General features: G+C 43.6%; 1 protein-coding gene across 7 annotated transcripts in view; it reads left to right on the forward strand.

The window, feature by feature from the left end:
- Nucleotides 1-27298, forward strand: part of psd3l (pleckstrin and Sec7 domain containing 3, like) — a 305351-nt gene that overhangs the window by 121180 nt on the left and 156873 nt on the right. For 4 of the 7 annotated variants that reach the window (XM_084325309.1, XM_084325306.1, XM_084325308.1 and 1 more), the window contains one exon: nt 10225-10419. In XM_084325309.1, coding sequence (XP_084181435.1) covers nt 10225-10419 — 195 coding nt within the window. Of the gene's footprint in view, nt 1-10224; nt 10420-17444; nt 17560-27298 lie in introns of those variants that run through there. The other 3 variants (XM_084325307.1, XM_084325311.1, XM_084325312.1) reach the window with 2 other exon arrangements.

Below are 27298 nucleotides of genomic sequence, written 5' to 3' on the forward strand. Positions count from 1 at the left end.
TTTAGTGTTACATCCCCTCACACTCCAGTTCTCAGGCTGCAGCTGGTTTGAAAGCGAAAGTAAACCGGCTTCTCTGCTGGCTGTGGCTCCAGGGGAGTTGAATTTTTTTTCTTTCGATATCGATTATTAGGCCTGCCACGATAACAAATTTTGCTGGGCGATTAATTGCCCCCGAAAATATCGCGATAAGCGATATTATTGCGACCGGTTAAAAAAAAATTGAGAAATTTATTTCCCAAAACTTTTATTTTGAAGCCCACCGCTCCGTCTTTTCCGGTTTAAGACTTTTATTTTGAAGCCCACCGACCGGACCGGAAGTATTGTTGCGATTATCCTAGCCGACAACTTGTCTCGTCTGGTTGTGTTTTTTAGTTTTAACGTTAGCTACTAACGTTAGATGCAGCTACTACAGGCAATCAACGATGAGGAGGACGTGTCAAAGTTGTATATAATAGAATAGCTGTGGTGCGTAGGCACTGCAGCACGACTCGAAAACGACCCGTTATAATAAATTAATTCATGTTTAACTTGTCCCCGTCTCCAGTGCTTTGACTAGCCCCACCCGTTCATTGTAAACAATGATGCATGTAATTGTATTAACGTTATTCTGTGTTATTCTAACGTTACACTACAAATAACGCTACTTGGTTAAAAGGAGCAACACTATTGAGAAATGTAGGTAAGCTAAATATGTGGCGTTGCTACTGCCCCACGGAGCTCCCGTGCTGTGCTCTGTAGTAACGCCAGCGGCCAACCCACACGGAGAGTGACTGACAAGGGGCACTGGTTCCGCCTCATTAAAACAAACGCGCAAATAGCAATTAATCGCGCCCGTCAAAATCATTGCATTCATTTTAATTATCGCGGCAATTAATCGATTTATTGCTTATCGCGGCAGGCCTATCGATTATTAAAATATATCGCGATAATTATCGTTATCGTTATATCGCCCAGCCCTAAGCTGAATGGCACTTGGTTTGTGGTGCTCAAAGTGCAAAAAGTACATAGACCATGGCAGGATTTTCACTAGAAGAATATGGTGCCAGTCGTCCACATGTCCGGGAAGATTTCAATGTCCCAGACAAATTGGATAGATTCTGGTCAAATATTATGTGTTTATTGAGCTTATTGCATTAACGTTATACCTGATGTTTAATACTTATCGTCAGTCAAAGAAGACACAGTTACCATTTGTAATAATTTACATTACATTACCTCCACTCTTGTCTGCACTGCAGCAGCTCTCTCCACCCCCCAGATTTATTGAGAAAAAAAAGTGGTGTTCTGGCTGTTTTGGTAGCACAACTTAACAGCTAGCCACAACTTTAGTGTGTCAATAGTAATAATTAATGTTACAGTACCTCCACTCTCATTGTTTCGATCTTTTAGATAACAGCTGTAGCCAGGGCCCGAAATTAGAGCCCGTCATTGGCGGGCAGTTTTTACGTTTGGCGACTCCCACTGAGAGGTCTGCCCCGCCGTGTGGCGGGCAATAATATTCATGTGAAAACCGAAAATCATGATCCAATTCTTAGCGCAGTTCTCACTCGCTGTCTCAGCACAGACATGCAGCGCACCGCGCACTGCTGCTCCTACCCCTCCCGCACCTGTTTCTGTATGCTGCATGTAAACAGAGGCTATTGCCTCGGACAGTCACTCAGGGGTGGACGGTATAAACGGTATACGGTATAAACGGTATGAATTTGCTCTACGGTATGGATTTTGACTATACCGTATAACCGGTAGTGCAGCTCTAAAATAGCAATGACGTCATGTAACCACAGCGCGACTATTTCACTCGCATTTGCCCCTAAAAATAGATAGAATTAGTCATAGATAATAGATATGTGCGAACTGGAAAAAGTTATTTAGGAGGCTTCGCGCAGTGGGCGTGCCAGCCCCTCCCGCACGCATGTAAACACGGGTCTACTAGTAGTCTAGTGGGACGGGACGTCTCCCTGAGCTAACGTTAGCTTAGCTACCGTTACAAAATGACCCAGTCAACTATTCACTTTTAGTTTAATACATGATGAGGCATTGTCTAACCGAACGGTATCTAGTCGGCCAGCTACCGATAGCTCCTGACATCAACAAACGCTCCATCAAGTCTAGTAGAGAGTAGACGTGTATGATAGCTCCGTTAGCCGTTAGCTCACGTTAACGCAAGTTAGTTCACCGTTTAAAACGAAATGTCCCATTGAACTAAATAATTCACTGAGGCGTTGTATTAACGTTATATATACGGCTAGCAGTAGCTACAGATAGCTCCTGATATCAATGTCTTATAACACTGATTCGATGCGTATTCGAGCTGAGGGCTTGCTAACGTTATAGTACCAATACAATAGGGTCCAGGTGCAGCGCCGGAGAATCCTGGCCGTAGCTCTGCTCGAGGCTACTCGAGTATAGGTCCAGGTGCAGCTCCGGAGAATCCTGGCCGTAGCTGGAGGCTACTAGACTGAGTACACACAGACAGTGGAGCTTGTTGCGTGGTGGCGATGTCTCGCAGATAATACAAGTACAAGTCTAATTATATAATATATATATTTTATAAAAAAAAAAAAAATTATATAAAATAAATTTTTTTTTAATCAAAAACGATGATACCGTGATATATACCGTTACCGTCTATGCTTCAAATTATACCGTGATATAAATTTTAGACCATACCGTCCACCCCTGTTAGTCTAGTCAGAGGGACCTCCGTGAGCTAATGTTAGCTACTGTTACAAAATGACCCAGTCAACTATTCACTTTTAGTTTAATACATGAGGCATTGTGTAACGTTGTCCAGCCGGCTAGCTACTGATAGCTCCCGACATCAACAACTGCTCCAGCAAGTGTCCAGTGCATAATACCTCCGTTGGCTAGGTAGCTCATGTTAGCCCACGTTAGCTCAATAGTCACTACGAAATGTCCCAGTAAACGAAATAGTTCAGAGGCGTTGTCCCAACGCCATCCAGCAGTAGCTACAGATAGCTCCTGACATCAATGTCCTACAACATGCATATTCGAGCCCCTGGCTTACATCGCATGAGGGCTGCTGAATAGGGTCTAGCTGCAGCGCAGGAGAATCCTTTCATGCTGAATGTAGAGTTTAGGGTCCAGCTGCAGCGCCGGAGAATCCTTGCTGGAGCTGGAGGCCACTCGAGTATACACACAGACAGTGGAGCTGTTTGCAGACAGCGAGGTGGCGATGTCTCACAGACAATACAACTACAAGTATGATTATATAATATATATATTTTATTAAAAACAATTTTTTTATATAAAATAATAATAAATTTTTTTTAATCAAAAAAGAGTTGGCAGGTAAGAAATATGCTTGGCGGGTAGATTCTTCCCATCTACCCGCCACTGGCCGGTGAGTCAAAAAGTTAATTTCGTGCCCTGGCTGTAGCTGTATTCCAACGTAACACACGTTTAGTGGTAACATTACTCCAGTCCATAGAAGCCTTGTTTGTTTTCCTGGCTCTCACACACGCACACACGCACATCTTGTGAATCCAGCTGCATCGCAAGGTAAACAAACACACACGTCTCACAGGCTTTCAGAGCGGGACTTCTGTTTGTTCGAGGCTAGATTTCTGTGGACATATGTTACTTGTTAACCAAATTAAAATACGAGGGAATTATTTTCACAGGACATTAGAGGACATAACACTTGGTCTTGGTCCTCAAAATTAATGGAAGTGAATGACACCTGGGACGAATGGTGGTGTTGACTGTGATGACACAGACAACAGTGGTCACTAGCTTACTTTACTGAAGTGAAATATCCCTTTTTAAAGGCACTACTAGGAGGATTTTGACATTCATTTAACATTGTAAATTCCATGTCCATACCATGGCAGGATTACCTCAAACATGTTGAGACTGAAAGACTATTATCGGGACCATGATGAGTCCATTGATATCTGCTATTTTCTATTGATATCATATTGTGGATCCACAGGAGTTCATCTGAAGGCATTACGGTTCAAAGGAAGCCTTTCCACACAACTTGCTTTATCAACTAAAATAACTCCACGTTCATGGTAAGCAAGGGCTGTTCACCTCCCTGTTCTCGTCATTAAAATAAATCCCATGCCAGGGGCTGGGAACAAAGTAACAAACAACAACAAATCGTCTTGCAACCGAAAGCGTGGTCTTATTGTGAGAATTAGGCTACCATCCAATGGTCTCATTTGATAACTCTTAATTATACTAAGGTATGACAAATCAGACATGTCATGATATGGGGCGCCCTCGTGGCGCATATCATAGTGCCTCGCGCACCTATGCGGCCGACCCGCGTGAATACTTTCGGCAGCCCACTTGTCCTTCCGCATTGCTCTGATTGGCCGAGCGCGCGCATGCGTATGAGCCGCGACGGGCTCCTCAGCCAGGCAGGAATACTACGCTCCGCTTAATCCAATTTATACAAATGGAAGTATTGATTACGCCGTAACGAATCATTCAAAAAATATACCGTTAACTGGAATATGTTGTTTCTTTACACATATGTTGGATTATGTAATTGGTTTGTCATGACAAACCAATAAAAAATTGCGCGACTCGGGCATCACTGAGCTCATTAACGACCCTCCGTGCTCTCTCTCCCACCACCAGCGCAGCCTCGCAGACCGGCGTCGGCTCCAGTAGCTCCGGCAGCAGAGAGGATGGCTGCAGCCAAGACCGTGAGCGGCATCGCTGAGCTCATCATGGTATCCGCTGGACGAAGCCAGAGACTGTCTTATTATGGGGCTTATGCCGAGAAGCAGTAACACAATAAGACCGTCTCTGGCTTCGTCCAGCGGATACCATGATGAGCTCAGCGATGCCGCTCACGGTCTTGGCTGCAGCCATCCTCTCTGCTGCCGGAGCTACTGGAGCCGACGCCGGTCTGCGAGACTGCGCTGGTGGCGGGAGAGAGAGCACGGAGGGTCGTTGATGAGCTCAGCGATGCCCGAGTCGCGCAAATTTTTATTGGTTTGTCATGACAAACCAATTACATAATCCAATATGTGTAAAGAAACAACATATTCCAGTTAATAGTATATTTATTTAATGATTCGTTACGGCGTAATCAATACTTCCATTTGTATAAATTGGGTTAAGCGGAGCGTAGTATTCCTGCCTGGCTGAGGAGCCCGTCGCGGCTCATGCGCGCGCTCGGCCAATCAGAGCAATGCGGAAGGACAAGTGGGCTGCCGAAAGTATTCACGCGGCCGACCCGGGTTCGATCCCAGCTCCTGTCGTTATTTGTCGCATGTCTTCCCCACCTCTCCTCCCGTCCGCCCTCTCCTCTGACTCTGTCAGTCCTGCGTGACCAATAAAGCTGTAAAAATGCTAAAAAATAAGAATAATAAAAAAAAAAGACATGTCATGATATATTTAGTTAAATTCTTCTCGTGGTAGCTATAAATTAAGCAAAACAGCAGTCATTGTCTCTCTGGTATGGGGCCATTAGGCAGCTGTCATGTAAGTAGTGGTACTACCCGTAGGCAGACTTCAGAGACAGAACCAGACTTCAAAGACAAAACTACAAAGGATTTGCTCAATTCGAATACTCTCCTCAGTCACTGGAATCAAAGAGGCCTTTTTATTTCATGGTGAAAACCTTAGAGTAGATACAATAGTGTGGGAGGTACTTGGAGAGAACAAAATTGGCTGCAATAACTTGTAGTTGCTCAAAGTCAACCATCTTGTAGAGTATAGGACACAATCTGTACATTTGTAATGAAATTGTTACTTTTGTTGCAACTTTCATTGGTTCAGCTGTGTTGGTCTCATTGCCAAGTGACAAACAGACCAGCATCTAGGCCAGTAGCCTAGAAGCGTAAACAAAGCGAACAAGCATGTCTGATTCTCTATCCACGGAGATCACCTCAAGGCTACATTGGCAGTACTTTTAAATACACAAGAATCAGTCCAGCGGCTATCGCAACTATGAGTGACTGGAGCCACTGTCTGTGTGACTCTGCTTTGGTCCAATCACATTCCCCCACCCACAGTCTGCGAATCAGAGGCAGAGTAAGGCGGGTCTTCACAGCATGCCTGGTTGTCAACGACCTGAGGCAGTGTAGCATATGGGTTGCGTGAATATTTTCCCTAACAGAGTTGCACTTCCGCGTTCGGTTTGCGCAATCTGATTGGCCACTGACGTTTCTGGTCATGTGACATCTGTGCCAATCGTGTGACAGCGGGGCTCTGTCGTCTCGAGTCTTTACAGCCTCGTCTGCACGCAGAATTCCATCCCAAAACACTAGTCTAAACGCAACATTAAAAGCGAGACCGCAAGACGACTTTTGCGGTTTCTGTTCAGACTCTCCGTCTAAACAAGCCTGTCACACAGTGATGTGCCTAACATCTCACTGCCTAGCTGTAACCTAAGCCTTTCACACAGGGATGTGCCTAACATCTCACTACCTAGCTGTAACCTAAGCCTTTCACACAGGGATGTGCCTAACAGTGTTGTCACGATACTGGAATTTTGACTTCGATACGATACCTTGAAAAGTATCGATACTTCGATACCAAAAAAAAATTATAATAATAATATATATATATATTTTTTTAAACAAATTTAGCTTTTGTTGCTGGTTGATTCTCCTCAGAGAGAGAGATAGAGAGAGAGATTATGGGCGGAACCAGGCCAACGCAGCCTGAAATCCAAAGGGAGAACAATTTGGCGTATTAATTAATGTTTCTTTTTCAAATGTAGCCAAGAGTAAAGACCTTAACATAAGATAAGATATTCCTTTATTGATCCCCTTGGGGAAATTCAGGCATCATAGCAGCATGGGGGAAGGGGGGGTACAGGTAGTAAAAACAACACAAGCAGTGTAAACAAATAGGTCAATATAATGTACTAGCTGAAAAATATATTCACAGTATTCACAGTGTCACATAAGGTGCAGTATGCATAAGGTAGTGTTATAATTTACTATCTACTGAAATATACATTATTCACATTATCACAGTATCCACTGAAATATACATTATTCACAGTATCACAGTATCCACATAAGGTGGATATTGTCCTCCTTGGGTTCCTATTAGTCCCAGGTCAATGTCTGGCAGCAGTCGCTGCCCCCTGTTGTGGAGCCTGGAGGCCACTAGTCGCTGCCCACAGAGATGGCAACCTCCACCCTCCTCTCAGCCCTTACAACCTCCTTCGACAAGCTTTGTCCCCTCGTTGAGAAACCTGCCCGCCGTTCCCCACCCAGTCCATGGCTGACAGATCCAGTGAGAGAACAAAGACAGGTCCTGAGAGCAGCTGAAAGGAAGTATAGAGAGATTTAGTAACGTTACATTTTCAACAAGATTGCTGCTATTTAAACACTTCATGGAAACGGGGTAACGTTAACCTTATGTCGACTGTAGTATTGTATGACCTCGACATAACGTTTAAACGTTAACGTTACTCCGTTTCCATGCAGTAATTATAAAGGTGGCCAGCTAAGCTAACGGAGCAACGACTAGCAGTAGCTAACGTTACTAACAACGAATCAGCTGTTGATATTATGCGCCATCAGTAGACAACGTATCATGTATTAAACTAGAGTTAATGGTTTAATGCTTCAGTCACAGTGACGTTGAAAGAGCAGCTGTCACGAACCTCTTTCATTTCTTTATGGAGATCCGTGTTGGCACTGCTCTGTAACACCGCTTGCAAATAGCATTGGGGCATCTTTAGCTTGTCCTTCGTTGTTTACTTCAAACCCGAAGTACCTCCAAACAGCACTTCTGCTGTTTTCTTTATCCACAAGCACAAGTTGCGGAGGCTCTGCATTTGCCATCTTCAGCTAAAATGTTTGTTTACAAACTGAAGACGGCTCTGTGAGGGGGAGGCCTGGACTCGGAGGAGGCGGAGGGGCAAGCGTGCTCTGAACAGCGCGTCAACAACTTGCGGTAGAACACTCGCCAGCTGGTACCGATACTGCAGAAAGTATCGGTATTTCGGAAATTTGTATTTAAACCATTTTAAATATTCAGTATCTATGTATCGATACTTCGATATTTTTGACAACACTAGTGCCTAACATCTCACTACCTAGCTGTAACCTAAACCTGTCACACAGTGATGTGCCTAACATCTTACTGCTTCATACTTCACAACCAGAGTTTCAGTGCAGCGGTTCGATGAGAGCTATGGGGTTGATTTTACATTATTTAAAGTTATTTGAACTAAATGTCCTTCATTTTCATATTGTATTATTATTATCATCATTATTATTTCTATAAATGATTTATTATGCTGATGTAGGCAATTTTTTTGGGGTAGTAAAAAAATTAAATCTAAAAGCACTTTTGAATATTGATTTAGCTGGCAGCAATTTTCATTTCATTTTCAATCGTAAGCTTCTGAGGTTTCCCTCATTTACAGAAACAACGAATGTACAAATGTAAACTGTACATAATAAAAGCAATATTCACAGAAAATGAAACGCAACAGAATAAAAAAAAAAAAACGTTACTTTACTTTTAATTATCATTTTTTTTAAATCAGCTAAAATAGTTAGTTAGTCACACAATGGTCTGAAATCATACGTTTAAACATACCAAGGGAAGGGAGAACCTCCAACTTCAGAGACTTTGAGGACATTCCATGAGTTAGAGGCAAAAAAGGAAAAAGCTGACTTCTCTATATCAGAATAAACTTGAGGGACCCTAAGAACCATCCAGTCATTCGATCGAGTTGAATAGGTTCCAATATTCCAATCTAACAGTGAAGATATATAAACGGGTTGTTTACCAATAAGGGCTTTACAAATAAATAAATAGTGTTTGTTGCGCTTTTGTGCAAGAGAAGGCCAACCCACCCTATCATACAGGTCACAATGGTGAGTATCATATCTGTCACCACCAGTAATAAACCTAAGAGCTGAGTGATATGCAGAATCCAGAGGTTTAAGAGTTGATGCCGCAGCATGCCTATAAATTACATCACCATAATCCAAAACTGATAATCCAAAATTGAAGCTTTGAAGCATTCAGGTCAGACAGTAGGGATGAGAAAATAAATAAAAATTCAATAGCCTCATGTATCCTGATACAAAAACATGACCGTACGTATCATGGGGCAGAAACATTTATGGCCATATCTGCTAAATTTTATTCTGTCATAATAGTACAAATTACATGACTTGCTTATCACATTTACAAGTTCTCCGTCACCCATTAGACAGTGTGTAATGGCAGAGGGCTCACCATTTTGTATGCAATAAATAGTTTGATATATGTCAACTTAGGGCTGGGCGATATGGCCAAAAATGATATCGCGATAACGATATCGATAATAATATATCACTCGATATTCGATATTATTGATATTGTTATAAGTATACATTTTTCTTTTTCTTCTTTTTTTAACAACAGATGTATGTTTATTTTGCAGCAATTCTTTGTCGTTGCCGCCATCTTTAGTGTTACAGTACATCCCCTCACACAGTTCTCAGGCTGCAGCTGGTTTGAAAGCGAAAGTAAACCGGCTTCTCTGCTGGCTGTGGCTCCAGGGGAGTTGAACATTTTCTATCTTTTGGCGCTTTTTTGGTGGACGAACCACCATGTGCACCGTGACTCGTTACTGGAGTCTAGCTCTGCTAGCACACATAGCCTACTGTGTACAGACGGTTTCAAACTGTTATTTTAAATTAGAAAGCAAACAAAATAAATGGACAAGAGAAAAATAAATCTCAATTTGGTTATTAAAATATATCGTGATAATTATCGTTATCGTTATATTGCCCAGCCTTACATCAACCCATGCTTGTAATGAACCATGAACGCCATATCATGTATTGAATCATATTGTGAGATAAGCATATCGTCCCGTCACTACATGGCAGCTTGAGGTAATTTTGTTTCCCTGGGTGTGTTCTCCACTATCTGAGCATCTTTGATGAACCTGAAGAGTTTTGGGATTTTATATAGTGGACATGTTGGGCTGTAATATGTTGGGTTTGCTTCAGGTTATTTATCTATGGCCTCGGGTGATGATTGTTTGCTGTGATAATGATCTCAACCTCTCTTTCTGTCCCATCCCTCCCCTATCTCCCTGTCCCTGTCTCTTTCTGTCCTGTCCCTCTTCCTATATCCCCGTCTCTTTCTGTCCCACCCCTCTCCTGCTCTTGTGTTTTTCCTATCTCCCTCGCCCCACATCTCCCTCCTCTTCTCTCTCTCCCTCTCACTTGCTTTCCCTCCTCTCCTCTCCCATCACTCTCTCCTTCCCCCCCCCAGCAGCGATGCAGGGCTGAGGGCAGCCCTGTCGGACTGGGACTCTGACATGGGGAGCAGTGAGCGGCTGAAGGACAGCACAGACACGCTGCACAATGGCAATCGTGGAGACCAGGAGGCCGCCAGGCGTCTGGCCCGCCGCCTGTTCCACTTGGAGGGTTTCCGCCGCTCAGACGTGGCCAAGCACCTGGGCAAGAAGTGAGTGGATCACACCAGGATCACACCTCCTCATTATTATTACTGTGTGTAGATCATTTGGCTAAATGACTATCCAGTGTATTCATTGGGCCTCATTCAACAATACTCTCTTATTATTTTTCTTATATTCTTGCTTACCCGTCTGGTAAGAGAACAATAAGAAAAGCCACCGCCACATTCATCAAGCCGTTCTTAACGTCCAAATCTGTTCTTACCGAGGTGTGTTGCATGATGATGAATCCCACTCATTCTTAAATTCGAATGCGCATTTGCGCTCAATTCATTTGCATACAGACACGCCCGCCATCTCCTTATGAGGCGTGTGTAAAACGGCAGTGGTTTGGCATCGGATCCCTATCTGATCCATTCAACAGGAAGTGATTTGCGACTGATCTCAAAATGACATGTTCCTGTGGGTCATCGCATGTAGAGTTGTTCCGATACCAGTATCGGAAATGCCTCCGATACAGCCTAAAATGCTGGTATCGGCGAGTAGCTTCAATTCTATGCTCCGATACCATATGACGTAATTTATCAACAACACCCGGTATCCTCCTGCTGAGAGTGAGCATTATAAAACAAACGTGTTTTTAATCGACTGTGAATTAAAGTGTCAATGCTGTTTGTCATTTTAACAGCAGATACTTTCTTAAATGCCATCGTCCCGACAGAGTGGTGTGACGGGGAGCTCTGATGTGTTCGCTTGCTGGTGTTAGCATTAGCTGAAGAGCTTGTTTTAGCTTAACGTTACCTTGGCTAAAGTTGGGACTATTCATAATCCAGCAATAATGGCTGCAGACCTGCAAGCAAAGTACAGCAAGTTGGCAAAGGAGTATTCCACCAGTAACGTTACATTCTTTCCATCTACCGGTAGCTCACGCTAACTGGCTAACCTAGCCAGTGATGGGCAAGCTACTTGGAAAATGTAGCAAGCTACACTACAAGTTACTCTCGATTAAATATAGCTCAACTACAATGGAAGCTATCCCCAGAGAAATGTAGCAAGCTACACTACAAGAACATGGCAAAAATAGCTAGCTACATCGGCACTACTTTTTTTTGTTTTTTTTTTTTTTTTTTTTATAAACTTCGTGATCAAGTTTCCACCAAACAAATAGGCAGGAACAAAATTCTCAGTTTGATTGTTTATTATAAAACTGAAACAAGCCCTCGGTCTGGCTTTTTGTGTCATCCTTTTAACACAAACTTGTATTATGTACAAAATCCAGGAAGGCAAGTTTAGCTGGGTGCAGCCTCTACAAAAGAAAAGAAAGAGACCATTTGGTTTTATCAGTTTTTATAGTATAGTTTGTTGATTACTTTTGATGCAGTAATGGTCTTTTTCTTTTCTATTCTATCTTTATGTATTATTTATCCCTAAACTCTGCATCTTCTGAAACCTGCCCACTTTATCAACCAAAAACACACTTCTTCAATATCTGAATTGTAACTGTTTTACTTCATTTTACTAGTATTATGCTGGAGATGGCGCCGCAACGAACGGCTGCCTGTCTGTGCGCTCCGTCGAGACTGTGCTTACTTTTGTTAATATTTATAGTTTTTAGAGTTTTGTTTGTACCAACTGTTGGTGCATTTAATGTGTATGACCGTCAGTCACTCATAGATATTGGATTACGGGAAAATTACCAACTGGATTACTCACTGGACCAGCTTTCCGAACCACAACAATGGCCTGAAGAGATTCTCCGGAGATTAGGACCAGATCCTTTGTTCCTTGATCCCAGGAACAGAGGAACCAGACGACGTGGGAAGAGAGCTGGGATCCGTAACAGGCTGAGATCCAGACGCCACCGAACACCATTGCCCAGTATATTGCTAGCCAATGTACAATCAATTGACAATAAACTGGATGACATCCGAGCAAGGATTCAATACCAAAGAGACGTTAGGGACTGCAACGTTCTCTGCTTCACCGAAACGTGGCTCACACCGGAGGTTCCAGACCACGCAATTCAACCAGCCGATCACTTCTTTATCCATCGCAAGGATCGGACATCAGAGTCCGGTAAACAACGTGGAGGAGGTATTGCCTTCATGTTTAACAAAAATTGGAGCGATCCAACTAACGTGAAGGAATTATCCAACCACTGCTGCCCAGACCTGGAGTATATAACCATTAGGCCTGTTGCAATAAGCAATAAATCAATTTATCGCGCAATAATGAAAATGAATGCAATGATTATGACGGGCGCAATTAATTGCTATTTGCGTGTTTGTTTTAATGAGGCGGGAACCAGTACCTCTCCGTGTGGGGAGGCGGGCCGCTGACGTTACTACAGAGTACAGCACGGGAGCTCCTGTGAGCACCATGCGTATGTTGGGCAGTAGCAACGCTACATAGCTTAACTACATTTCTCAGTAGCGTGATGGTAGCGTCGCTCCTTTTGAACCAAGTAGCGTTCTTTGTAGTGTAGCTATTTTTAGACCCAAGTAGTGATGTAGCGTGAACAAACGCTATACGCTACTGCCCGGAGAAACTGGACTGCTAAATAAAGATTAAAGATCTACTGTAGCGTTGATGCTATGACGCTTCCTCCTCATCGTTGATTGCCTGTAGTAGCTGCATCTAACGTTAGTAGCTAACGTTAAAACGAACCTAAAGTTAGTTGTTCACCAACAATCTCAACATTTGTTTTATCATTAGCTCAAAAACACAGAACCGGACGACACAAGTTGTCCGCTCATAGGTTCTGCTAGGATAATAACAACAATACTTCCGGTCGGTGGGTTTCAAAATAAAAGAGCAAAGTCTAAAACACCGGAAAAGACGTTTATTTTGTACAGCGTTTTCCTCCACGAGTACTCAAGTACATCATGTGATCAATCGATCTGTTTTTTTTGCCCATCCCTAGTTTATCCTGTGCTGAAAAGTCTCCATTCCAATAGAGATAGTATATATTTGTGTTTATTTGATTATTGTTGAGCTATATTTTAATCGAGAGTAACTGGTAGTGTAGCTTACTACATTTTCCAAGTAGCTTGCCCATCACATAATCCGCGAGCCACAGTAAACAAACGCGAGCCACAATTAGGGTGACCAGGTGTCCCGCTTTTGGTTGTATACTGCACAGCCATTTTACCTAATGTCCCACGTCCCTCTTTTCGAAGCAAAAAATAAAAACATGGGTCTAAAAGCCCCTTCCTACAGTAAACGTAGCAACCCGCCTCTTGTCCACACACATTGCTCTGCTCGTTTTATCATTGCTCTCACGGAGATAAAACTGGGAACGAGGTTACTCTGCTTCTGACGCTACCTCATATCTGATTGGTTAGGTAGTAATTTAGGATATTTAAAATGTCTTCCAATGTTAAATAAAGGTTTATTGCACTTTGAAACGGTTTCCTTGCATTATTATGCTATTATCATTATATTAGTAAAAAAAAAAAAAAATGTATTGAAAACTTTTGGGAAATACATTTCTCAAAAAAATTATTTCTCTCAAAACCGCAATAATATCACTTATCGCAATAATTTCTGGGACAATTAATCGCCCAGCAAAATGTGTTATCGTGACAGGCCTAATAACCATCAAGTGCCGTCCTTTCTTCCTCCCGAGGGAGTTAACGGCGATCATCCTGATCGGATTGTATATTCCACCGCAAGCCAGCAACAACGCCGCGCTCTCCAGACTCCACGACGAGGTAAATAGAATACAAGCGACGAACGTTAACGCCGCCATTTTGGTGCTGGGAGATTTCAATAGCGCCAATCTGAGAAAGGTATTACCTGACTTCTATCAGCATGTGACTTGCAACACCAGAGGCGGTAACATCCTAGATCACTGTTACACGCAATTTAAAGGTGGCTACAAGGCTCATTCTGATAGTGGCTTTGGTAAATCAGATCACGCGTCAATCTTTCTTTCACCAAAGTACAAACAGAGAATTAAAAGTACTCCTGTAGTCTCGCGAGAGGTGCAGAAATGGGATTTGACGTCAGAGGAGACGCTCCGGTCTGTGTTTCACTGCACAGACTGGAATGTGTTCCGCGACACAGATAACATTAATGTCTACACGGAAACAGTGCTGGACTATGTTTGTACTAGGGTGGAAGAAACAATCCCCACTACCAAAATGAGAGTTTACCCAAATCAAAAACCCTGGGTAGACAAATCCGTCCGTGAAGCTCTGAGAGAGCGCACCAAAGCATACAACGACGGCCTAGTGGCAGGCAACATGAATGACCACAAGGTGGCGCGATACAACGTAAGGAGGACAGTGTCAGAGGCCAAACGGCGCTACAGGGATAAAATTGAACTCCAGTTTGAACAAGCTGACTCTAGAGATATGTGGCAGGGGCTCAAAACGATGACAGACTACAAAGGCGCCTCCCTCAAACTGAACAGTGACATCTCCTTAGCAAATGACCTCAATACCTTCTATGCGAGGTTTGATGCTGGTAATAACAACACCAGCTCACAAGCCACGGCAATGGGGGGGGGGGGGTCGGCTGCTGATGGAGGCGCAGTGTTCAGGGTAACAGAGCATGAGGTGAGGCGGACCTTTAAAAAAGTGAATATCAGGAAGGCAGCAGGTCCGGACGGCATCCCCGGCCGCGTCCTAAAAGTCTGTGCCGACCAACTGGCCCCAGTATTCACTGACATATTTAACCTGTCCTTAGAACAGGCTGTCATCCCCACCTGCCTGAAGAAGTCCACTATTATCCCTGTACCCAAAAAATCCAAGCCTGCTTGCCTCAACGACTACCGCCCTGTAGCTCTCACCTCCATAGCCATGAAGTGCTTTGAGAAGCTAGTAAAGGGCTACATCTGCTCCTCCCTCCCCATCAACATGGACCCCCTGCAATTTGCATACCGCCCCAACAGGTCCACGGAGGACGCCATAGCCCATGTGCTGCACACAGCAGCATCACACCTGGACAAGAGGCAGGGGAACTATGTGAGAATGCTATTAATCGACTACAGCTCGGCATTCAATACCATAGTCCCCTCCATACTCATAGCCAAGCTCAGGGACCTGGGCTTGAACTATGACCTCTGCCAGTGGGTCTTGGACTTCCTGACTGGCAGACCCCAGGTGGTGAGAGCAGGCAACTGCACCTCCTCATCCATCACCCTCAACATAGGGGCCCCCCAGGGCTGTGTTCTGAGTCCCCTCCTCTACTCCCTGTACACACACGACTGTGTGGCTCAGCGGAGTAGCAATACAATCATCAAATTTGCTGACGACACAGTGGTGGTGGGCCTGATCTCTGCCAACGACGAGAGGGCCTACCTGGAAGAGGTCAAGGTCCTGGCGGGATGGTGCCAGGAAAACAGCCTCTCCCTGAACGTCAGCAAAACAAAGGAGATGATTGTGGACTTCAGGAGGTCGGGGGTCAAGGACTACAGCCCCCTCAGCATCGACGGGGCACCGGTTGAGAGAGTCAACAGCTTTAAGTACCTCTGAGCCTACATATCCGAGGACTTGACATGGACCACACACATTGACAGTGTTGTGAAGAAGGCACGACAACGCCTCTACTTCCTCAGGCGCCTAAGGAAGTTCCAAGTCAGTCAGAAGATCCTTAAGAACTTCTACTCATGTACAATAGAGAGCATCTTGACCGGCAACATCACCTCCTGGTTTGGGAATAGCACTGCACAAGACCGAAGCAGACTACAAAGAGTGACACGTTCAGCCGAACGCACAATTGGAGGGGGGCTCCCCACCCTCCAGAACATTTACAACAAGCGTTGCAAGGGCAAGGCTAAGAGAATCATTAAAGACTCCAGTCACCCGAACAACTGCCTCTTTGAACTGCTGCGGTCAGGCAAGCGATACCGGAGTCTCAAGGCGAGCACAGAAAGACTCAGAAGAAGCTTCTATCCCCAGGCCATCAGGCTGCTAAACGAACAATGAATGAACACTACACAACAACAACCACCAAACGCACATAGCACACACATCCACACGCACACACTCACTTAAACAAACACACTGTAGCACCCACTCCACACACTTTATAGCACACACCCACTTTAAACAAACACACTGTAGCACCCACTCCCCACACTTTATATTTATTGATGAAGGATTGCACTACAACTCGTACACCTTACTGTAAATTGTACCTAAATTGTACCTCATCCCATTTCTGCTTTGCACTAGATAGTACTGTACATTAGTACACTGCATAGTATTGTATATTATATGGTAACTCAGTCAGAACATTGTACATATGTCTATACCGAACACTGTGACCTCTTTTTCTTCTTCTAAATTACATGTATACTATGTTTGATACTATCTTGTCTAGCACAGTCTCTGGAGCGTAACAGTAAGAAGCATTTTGTATGAAAGTATTCTGTACTTCTGTATGACAACTATTAAAGAAACTTGAAACTTGAAACTTGAAACCATGTATATACTACTACCAACTATGCTAATATGTTTATACTACTACAGTATGTACTCAGAGTATAACACTCAAGCTTGACACTGACAAACAATACTACTTATCCTTGGCTGCTAGATATGTACCACTCCTGCTGACTTGTTGTACACAATTTGTAAGTTGCTTTGAATGAAAGTGTCAGCTAAATGACCAAATGTATTTAAATATGTAACTCACAAAACATTCCATGGCCCCAAAATCATGTGGGGACCCCCCCTGGGGGTCCTGTCCCACAGGTTGAGAACCACTGCTTTTCCCTCTTTTTTTCTTTTCTCCACCCCCATAATATTGTTCATTTTCTGCCTACAGTGAAACATCATCATGATGGCAGCTATCTGTTAGTTAAAGCTGTTGACAAAAAGTGTACTGACTTGTGTGCTGTTTGGGAACAGTTGATTTTCATCAGCTCACCTGAATGTGTTCTCAAGTTAGTGCTGGACGTGTTGAGAGCAGCATATGTTTTAGCCGTTTTTTCAGTCAAACTCATAAATGTGTCCCAGATAGGGCCATGGAGAGGCATTGTTGTTATTGACATCATCATCTTCATCAATGCCATCGAACCCCTCTGCCATTTCGCGCGGACTGGTTCATGTAATCCGTTAAATTGCATTAATTCAGTACGTCTGTGTTTTGATTTTCACTTCCTGCTTTGCTGCTGGAGTCCCGCCCTATCCTGCCTCTGATTGGCCTACCCGTAATGTTTTGGCCTACCATACCCAATCGTGAGTCGTCATACTCATATCTAAACTAACCAACCAATCATAGTGGGTTTTTTACGGGGAGTTTTTTTTTCTCCTCACAAATCTTCTAGTCTAGACTGTTTCTCCCGAAAGTAGCGTGTAACGTTTCTCGTCGCTAGGTCACTACTTCGTTCTATAAATAGCTCCGCTACAGAGACCGCTACCCTGGTTAAAAAGTAGCGACGCTACCAGCACGCTACTGAGAATTGTAGTTAAGCTATGTAGCATCGCTACTTGTAGCTAGCTACTGCCCATCACTGAACCTAGCTCATGCTAACGTGGCTAACCTAAGTGTGACTGATTGACAATTAATGACATAATGCGGACAGCCATACCAGTGACAATGTTTAGCTTTTAGTGCCAAAGGATAAGAGTCTGAGGCGGTGTCTCAAAAGAGAATGTTGAATATTTATTGTCCATTTAAAAATCACAACATACACATTACTACTAGCCAGAGCCTCTGCTACAAGCTAACTGAACCGGAGCAGCCTGGAGAGGAAGTGCAACAACGTATAACGTCCATGCGGAACCAACAACCGTTCTGTGGGTGAACTCATTGAGCATAGTTGTCAATTAATGATACTAATACTAATTAGGGCTGTCTTAAATACTTCGAAGCTTCGTTCGATGGCATGAGCTTCGATCATTAAAAAAAAATATATATATTTTTTGCCTCAAATGCATCTCCAAGGGAGTTGTAAGTAAGTATTTATAAAGCACCTTTCATACATGTCATGTAGCTCAAAGTGCTGTACACAAACATAGGCATATATAACGATAAAAGCAATAAAGTCACAGTGATCAGTTAAGATCAATGTTTTAAAAAAAAATAATAATAACGTAAAAATGAAAACAGTCATTTGCTGACCAGTTTGGGAGAACAGGTCCGCACAAACATGTCCGTTCAGTAGCAACCGGAAGTAGGAAATGCACTAAACCAATGCACTTGTATAGTAGGTAGCAATGTTGAATGAATGAATGAATGAAAACTTTATTTAACAGATTGCAGAATGGGTACAATACAGTACGGCTCAATACATACAATTGTTAAGGGGATGCAGACCTGAGAAAGACGTTTGTCTTGTTTCCATCAGGGTCCCCCATTTTCAATTCATATAGACATTTATGACATACATAACATACATGACATTTATGGCATAGGGACATATAGGTATTTAGTACTGATACATTTGTGACATAGGCGGTATTCAAATATACAGTACTGTTACCCCTAGATCCTGACAGAGTATATACATATGATGGGGAGGGGACTGTACATTAGGAGGGGGTGGGTGGGTGGGAGGGGAATATACATACGGCGGGGAGGGAATATATACATGCGGTGGGGAGGAGACTGTCTATTAGGAGGTGGTGGGGGTTTTGGGCATTTACGGTGGCCAGTTTCGAATTGCAGCCTCCCGTAGGTGCTCTTTAAGGGCGGTTTTGAATGTGGGCAGGGATTCACATTCCTTTACAGCTTTGGGTAGGGCGTTCCACATTGTTGTGGCATAATTGCGAAACGTGTTTAGTCCCTTGTTTGAGCCGAATCTGGGTTTAACATGATTTGTTGAGCTTCCTCTGGTGTAGTGGTTGTGGTATTCACTGACCTTTGGGAAGTATTTTGACATGTACATGGGCACCCCGGTCGTATAGTGTATCTTGTAGACCAGGCCCATTGCAAGTTGCTGTACTCTGTCGTCTACTCTAAGCCATCCTAGGTTGGCAAAGTGGGCAGGGGTGAGGTGGGTTCTGGGGTTCAGGTCAAGTAGTAGTCTGACCAGTTTGTTTTGTGATGTTTGTAATTTTGTTTTAAGCGCCTTTGAGGTGCTTTGGTACCATGAGGTGCACGCATAGTCATAGTACCCTTGAATGAGTGCTCCTGCCAGAGTCCTCAGGGTATTCTTGTTTACCAGAGAGGAGATCCGGTACAAGAATCTAGTTCGTTGGTTGACTTTTTTTATTACATTGGATGCCATTTTGTCACAGGAAAGATTTGCCTCTAGGATGGAACCCAGGTAGGTAATTTCGTCTTTCCTTGTGACAATATTGTCACCCACTGTAACTGAGAAGCCGTCGGTCTTGCTGAGTTTGTTATTTGAACCGAAGAGAATGGACTCTGTTTTGCCCATGTGTAATGATAGTTTGTTATCAGCGAGCCATATGCAGATTTTGCCTAGTTCCGTGCTGAGGGTTTTTTCAACCTGCAATTTGTTCTTGTCAGAGACCAGCAGGGCTGAGTCGTCCGCAAACAGGAACAAGTTGCAGTCACAGGCTGACGACATGTCATTTGCATAAATTAGGAAGAGTAGCGGTCCTAGTATGCTTCCTTGTGGAACACCACAGCTCACTGTGAGGGGGGGGGATAGAGTACCGTTTACCTCTACCATCTGTTCTCTCCCCTCCAGGTAGGATTGCATCCAGCTCACTGATAGGCTATCAAAACCAATTGCTTTTAGCTTGTCCATTAGAATGGAGTGATTGACAGTGTCGAAGGCCTTTTGTAGGTCCAGCATGACCATGCCGCAGTATTTGCCAGCGTCCACCTCTTGTTTGATGTGGTCGTTCAAATAGAGGAGGCATGTGTCAGTGGAGTGGGACGTTCTGAAGCCAGATTGGAATTCGTAGATTAGGTTTTTTTCCGCCAGGTACTTTTCGACCTGTTCGTAGACTATTTTCTCCATGACTTTCGAGATGGAGGTAAGAATAGAAACAGGGCGGTAGTTGCCTGGGTCTAATTTGCTGCCCTTTTTGTGTAGAGGGGTCACTCTCGCAATTTTGAAGTCCTTGGGGACGTGCCCCTGTTTTATAGAGAGGTTTATTATGTGTGTGATGACTGGGGTGATGGCGGCTGCTGCGTCTCTGAGGAATTTGGAGGGGATGTTGTCATGGCCAGTGGCCTTGTTAGGTTGGAGGGCGCTCAATTTTTTGAGTACCTCATCGGTTGTTACCATTTCAAGTTTGAAGTCGTCTTTGTGGACCCCTAGGTTTTTGTAGTATGCTACTATGTGTTCTACCCCATAATGCCCTGAGTGGGAGGGTAGTTTGTTTACCAGTGTTGTGGCTATGTTTGTGAAGAAGATGTTTAAGTAATTGGCTACATCCAGCTTGTCTGTGATGAGCGTGTTGTCCGTCTTTATGTTTATGTTTGAGAATCTGGTTTTAAGTTTTTTACTGCAGCCTAGTTGATTATTGAGTAATTTCCAAAGTTCGCGGGGTTTGTTTTTGTTTTCCTCAGTTTTGTCGTTGATGAAATTTCTTTTTGCGGTTCTGATCATGGTGTTTACGTCATTTCTTAGTCTGTTTCTTTGGATTTTTTGTTCAACCACGTGGGCTTGGAGTTCACTGTTTGAGCTTTTGGAAAGCTTTGTCTGACTTTTATGAAGTTCAGAGCATTTTTTGTCTCTGGTTTTCATAGCGGCCAGTATTTCAGTGTGCATCCATGCCTCAGCGTGATTTTTAACCCTGGTGGTTCTTATCGGTGCCATGTTGTTGAGTATTGCTGTGAATTTGGTTTTGAATCCAAGCCATGTTTCTTCAACCTGTGTACCACTGAGCTCATCTGACCAGTCCAAGCTCCCCAGTTCTAGGTTAAAGGCCTCTCTAGAGTAAGTTTTGAGGTCTCTAGATGTGACTGTTTTGTGACAGCCGGCCTTCTGTTTTAGCTTTTTGCGGGTACAGAAAATCATATAATGATCACTTAACCCGCATGCTATCACCCCTTTACTGGAGATCATGGACTTGTCAGAGGTCAAAATGAGGTCAATGGTGGTTTGTGTCGAATCGCATACCCTTGTGGGTTGTGTGATTAGCTGGCTGAAACCGTGCAGGTCAGAAAATCTACTGAAGGCCTTGAAGACGGGTGCTGATTTACGCAGCATATCCGTGTTCCAGTCCCCAATAAGAATTTTTTCTACCCCCTCCACCCCAGCTAAACACCCATCAAGTGTGTCATAAAACCCACTCTGTTCTGGTGGTCTATAGATTGTGCCTACTAGTACCGGTTTCGCCCTGTCTAATAAGATTTCAATCCAAACAGTTTCAATTTCATCATGGTTAAGGTCAGTACGGTTGATGTATTTGGTATCCTTGTGTATATACACACAGACGCCACCTCCATACTGGTTCCTATCCCTCCTGACTATTGAGTAGTTTTCAATTTCAATCTCTGGATCCTGTACAGATGAGTCTAATTTTGTTTCTGTGAAACACAATATGTTAGCCTTACCGTTTAAAAACAACTGTTTGATTTCAGCCAGTTTCGGTCTCAGGCTATTTGTATTCAGATGAAATATGTGAAGTCCATTTTTGCTTGTAATAAGTTTGATGTCGTCACAGTTGAGGTAACTCTGTTCAATTGTGTCCTGTCCTGTGGTGGGGGGAGGGGGGGCGTTGTTGCTGTTTGTGCCGTGGGTGGGGAGGGGGGGGAGGGGTGATGCTTTGTCCTTTGCTGGTGTCTGTATTCCTTTGTGTGAAAGCCCGCGATGTGGGGGGGGGGGCTGGTTGATTACAGATATGTCTGATTGTACTCCATTGTGGGGGAGGGGGGGTGCCTTTTGTCCTGGCCTCGGCCCGGGTAGACTTGCTGGCATGGCGGCCTTGGCGGGGCCAGCCAAGCTAACCGTCGGGTCCTTGGTGGTCTCGATGTCCCGCGCCGCTCTCCCTTTAGCCACTCGCCGAGTCCGCTGGGGCTTCTGTGAGGGTATGTCGCCGCTTGCTGGTCGGCTGGTGCAACTGCTGGCTGAAGCGTCAATTGCGTGGATGCTGTTGATCTCCGGCGCCGGTGTGAGGAGCGATGCCTCGCTGTTTTGTCCCCGCGACGTGCTGGGCGCCTCGGTTGTGAACCCCGGTTCCTTCCCTCTCGCTGTGGCCTCTCGTGGGTTCTTTTGCAGGGGTGGCAGAGGAGGAATGTTGCCGTTGATCATGTCGTTAGCCGCAGTATGTGTGGGTAGCCGTTGATCTGTTGTGCTGGCTGCTGCTTCTTGGATCAGCAGATTTGACTGTAGTCTCTGGTTCCGTGTCATTACGGGACCAGGGTTCTGATGAATGTCACCCGACATGAGCAGGTATAATAAAAACATTGATCTCTTATTACACTTGCCTGCCGGGGGTAATTTCTTTCGTTCCGGATTTGCAGTAAGTACTGTGTGGATGGTCGTGGCTCCGAAGGCTGGATGTTTCCTCTCCGAGCCCGTTAACAAATAGAAGTCGCAATGGGACTGCTGTTTTACGTTTTCGCTATCCTCCACTTCTGTCTGGAGTTGCTGCTTGAGTTGTGAATTCGGGTACAAATCCATAATCCACAGGAGGGAAAGTAGAAAATGCGCAAAGTACTTTGTTGTTGTTGCTCTGTTGCGTTGGTTACGGGAGCTACGTAAAATGCGACCGTCCATGTTGAAGCCGGATGCTGTGATGTTAGCTCTCATAACGTTAGTGACTTAGTGTAGTTACGTTTTTATTAGTGGTCGCGTATTGTGTGCGTATGTACCTGTTCCCTCATCTAAAGAGTTGGGTCCATAAGGCTTTTCCAAGTCTTATGGATCCATAAGGCTTATCCAAGCCATAGCGTCTTTGTGTTATGTCTCATAACGTTAGCCAGTTAGGAAGTAGGAAATGCACTAAACCAATGCACTTGTACTTGTTTAGCAGCAACTGGAAGTAGGAAGTGCACTAGACCAATAACTAGTAGTTAGCAACGTTAGCTCTCATAACGTGCACTAAACCAATGCTAAACCAATATCTAGTAGGTAGCAACGTTAGCTCTCATAACGTGCACTAAACCAATGCACTTGTACTTGTTTAGCAGCAACCGGAAGTAGGAAGTGCACTAAACCAATGCACTTGTACAGTACGTAGCAACGTTGGCTCTCATAACGTCAGCTAGCCAGCAGCTCCGGGTACAGCAGGTAGCAACGTTAGCTCTCATAACGTTAGCCAGTTAGCAGCTCCGGGTACTAAAAATAAAGCATCACATTAATAAGACAACAGTAATAAAAGTACGGCAATAGGCAAAGTACAGTAAAATAACATTTCAGTAAAAGATCAATACATAAGAAATAAAAACATAATAATAAAAACATTTCAATAAGATACTCGCTTTCCCTAAGGCATGGTACACTATTTGTAAGCTAGACTGTATAGGTACGTTTTTAATTTTCCTTTAAAAATGTGTATGGAGCTGGCGTTTCTGATGTGTGTTGGTAGTGTGTTCCATAGTTTTGGGGCATAGTTCGCAAATGCCATACTTCCTATCCTCTTTTGGTTTCTGGGTGTGTCTAGTAAACCTGTAGTGGATGACCGTAGCGTTCTTGAGGGCAGATAACTAACTAGGGAATTTGCTATGTATTTTGGGCCTTGCTCATTAAGAGCTTTATATGTCAGGAAAAGGACCTTAAAATCAATTCTAACTAGGGAATTTGCTATGTATTTTGGGCCTTGCTCATTAAGAGCTTTATATGTCAGGAAAAGGACCTTAAAATCAATTCTATGAGTTATTGGAAGCCAGTGCAGAGTGGCTAGGACTGGAGTGATATGTTCTCTTCTCTTTGTATGAGTTAGTAATCGAGCTGCAGAGTTTTGGATAAGCTGAAGCTTCCCAATGGTTGCTTTGGGAAGACCAGTGAACAGTGCATTACAATAGTCAATAGAGACAAAAGCATGAATCAGTGTCTCTGCATCCTTTTTATTTACGAAAGGTCCTGTTGATTAACAAGCTTTTTGCCTACAAGACAGTTCCATTTTTCATTCTCAGCACAGATAAGAGTGTCAGGGAGGCTTATACACTTAGACGCTTATCCGGTTTGGTCATGCTGCAGGTCAGCTCCCCTGCCAAGTCTAAACACTACCCCGGGACACAGCTTGGCTTCAGGGACCCCACTGCTTCCCTCCACCCCCTCACTCTGCGGCAATAATATATCCTCCTCTCCACCTAGAGTGTTGGACCTGCATGTATCCTCCCACACACACACACACACACACACACACACACACACACACACACACACACACACACACACACACACACACACACACACACACAAGCTGCCTCAGACACTATACTCCCTCGCTGCTTAGGAGCTCTCACTCCTCTCTCCTATATGGGAATAATTGGTCCACATTATAGTCACTGCAGCAACCCATCATCTCCCCCTGATTCTCCTCTCACCATACTGCATGTCTGTCATCCTTGTGATATGAACATGATCTACGAATTCCAATCTGGCTTCAGAACATCCCACTCCACTGACACATGCCTTCTCTATTTGAATGACCACATCAAACAAGAGGTGGACGTGGGCAAATACTGTGGCATGGTCATGCTGGACCTACAAAAGGCCTTAGACACTGTCAATCACTCCATTCTGATTGACAAGCTAAAAGCACTTGGTTTTGATAGTTTATCAGTGAGCTGGATGGAATCCTACCTGGAGGGGAGAGAACAGATGGTGGAGGTAAACGGTACTCTACCCCCCTCCCAGTGAGCTGTGGTGTTCCACAAGGAAGCATACTAGGACTGTTACTGTTCCTAATTTATGCAAATGACATGTCGTCAGCTTGTGACTGCAACTTGTTCTTGTTCGCGGACGACTCAGCACTGCTGGTCTCTGACAAGAACAAGTTACAGGTTGAAAAAAACCTCAGCTCGGAACTCGGCAGAATCTGCACCTGGCTTGCTGATAATAAACTATCATTACACCTGGGTAAAACAGAGTCCATTCTCTTCGGATCAAATAACAAACTCAGCAAGACCAACGGCTTCTCGGTTACAGTGGGTGACAATATTGTCACAAGGAAAGATGAAATTACATACCTGGGTTCCATCCTAGAGGCAAATCTTTCCTGTGACAAAATGGCATCCAATGTAATAAAAAAAAAGTCAACCAACAAACTAGATTGTTGTACCGGATCTCCTCTCTGGTAAACAAGAATACCCTGAAGACTCTGGCAGCAGCACTCATTCAAGGGTACTACGACTATGCTTGCACCTCATGGTACCAAAGCACCTCAAAGGCGCTAAAAACAAGATTACAAACATCACAAAAAAACAAGATTACAAACATCACAAAACAAATGTGACAGACACTAGGACTGTTTGCTAGCTTATTCACTTTTAAAATAAGAATTGGATTCTGTTTATATATTGCATCGTGAAATTCCTTTTGGTAAATGAGCACATCATTTCTAGTAAGGGGTAAGGGCTGAACAAATCTAAATATTATTGAAATCGCAATATGGCCTTGTGCCCTACCCAAATGGCAGGAGGCGCAATATTTGTAAAGGCAAAGTGTGTGTCAAAATATTTTTCTAATTGAAGTATTGTGATGCAATGTAAATTATTCTGCAGACATAAGAAAATATTTTTGTTTGGTACAGATCCCTGCAAAAATCACAACATGATAATTGTAATATTTTTCAATGAGAATAAGGACATGATAATTCCCTCCCTCATGTCATAAATGGCATAGACACTCTCCCATATTTAATAACAATACACTCCTGATTGCACAACAACCTATCAGATTTCCCAAATGGGAAAAGAATGGCATACATACATTGGGAGATATCTTCAACGAACGGGGTTTCTGTAGCTATCAAGATATACATAACAAATTTAACCTCACCAGTTCCACATACTATTTCTACCGACAGTTATTAGCATGTTTGAAGGCTCATGGAGTCCCATTAAAGGTACCACTGGAGCACCACAGATATCACAAATTATTTTATGAAAGGGAGACATCGAGAGGTTTTGTCTCGGACTTTTACCGTCACTTACTTACATCCTTGTATGAAGTCCTTCCCCTAGACTCAGTTTGGAGGAGGGATATACCAGACTTGGAAGTAGATTTTGATTGGGCTGAAGTCTGGGCAAACGTTCGGCTATCGTCACGTAACCCGGATCATCAACAGATTAATCTTAATTTTATTCATAGGACTTACCTAACTCCTATTCGACTGAACCGTATGGTGCTTAAACAAGACTCTCTATGTTCCTTATGTACAAACGGTGATAGTGTTACATTTATGCATATGTGTTGGGAATGCCCGCCTGTTAAGATATTTTGGGAAGAAATAACCACACTATTATCAGGATATTTGTTTTTGACAATACCTGTAATGCCTTCTGTATTGTTGCTGAATGATGTCTCAATTATCACACTCTGTACTTATAAAAAGGATAATCTTGTCCGGTTTTACGGCTGCCAAAAAGCTAATAGCATCACGCTGGATTCAACCTGATAAAATGTGTTGGAGGGTATGGATTCTTACCTATCTTGATGTGATTTACCTAGAGATATCTACTGCACGAATTCTAGGTGTTAATGAAGCCAGCATAGCAATCTGGTTAGAAGTGGTGGAGAGAATAAAGCATTATATGAACTTTTAATCCTTGGTATCAAGCGATGTAGTTCATTCCACCATTGTGGGGCAAGGACTGAGAATAGGCGTGTAGGTGGTGTATATGTGTTTGAGGATGATATCCTTCAAACAGGCAATAGTGATGATATAATTTGGGCAGTGCTGATCTGGGTTACTTTCCTCCAGTTGGAATGCACTACCCACCCCAGTTAGGACAGCCGAATCCCATCCAATCTTTCGCTGTCGACTAAAGACGCACTTCTTCAACCATTATCTGAAATAAAATTAAAAAAATTAAATAAAAAATATCTAACCCTAACTAACCTTACTGTCATGCACTTTAGGGGTGGACGGTATGGTCTAA

Source organism: Notolepis coatsorum (genome assembly GCF_963971535.1).
Source record: "Notolepis coatsorum genome assembly, chromosome: 11".
Classification (NCBI taxonomy): domain Eukaryota; kingdom Metazoa; phylum Chordata; class Actinopteri; order Aulopiformes; family Paralepididae; genus Notolepis; species Notolepis coatsorum.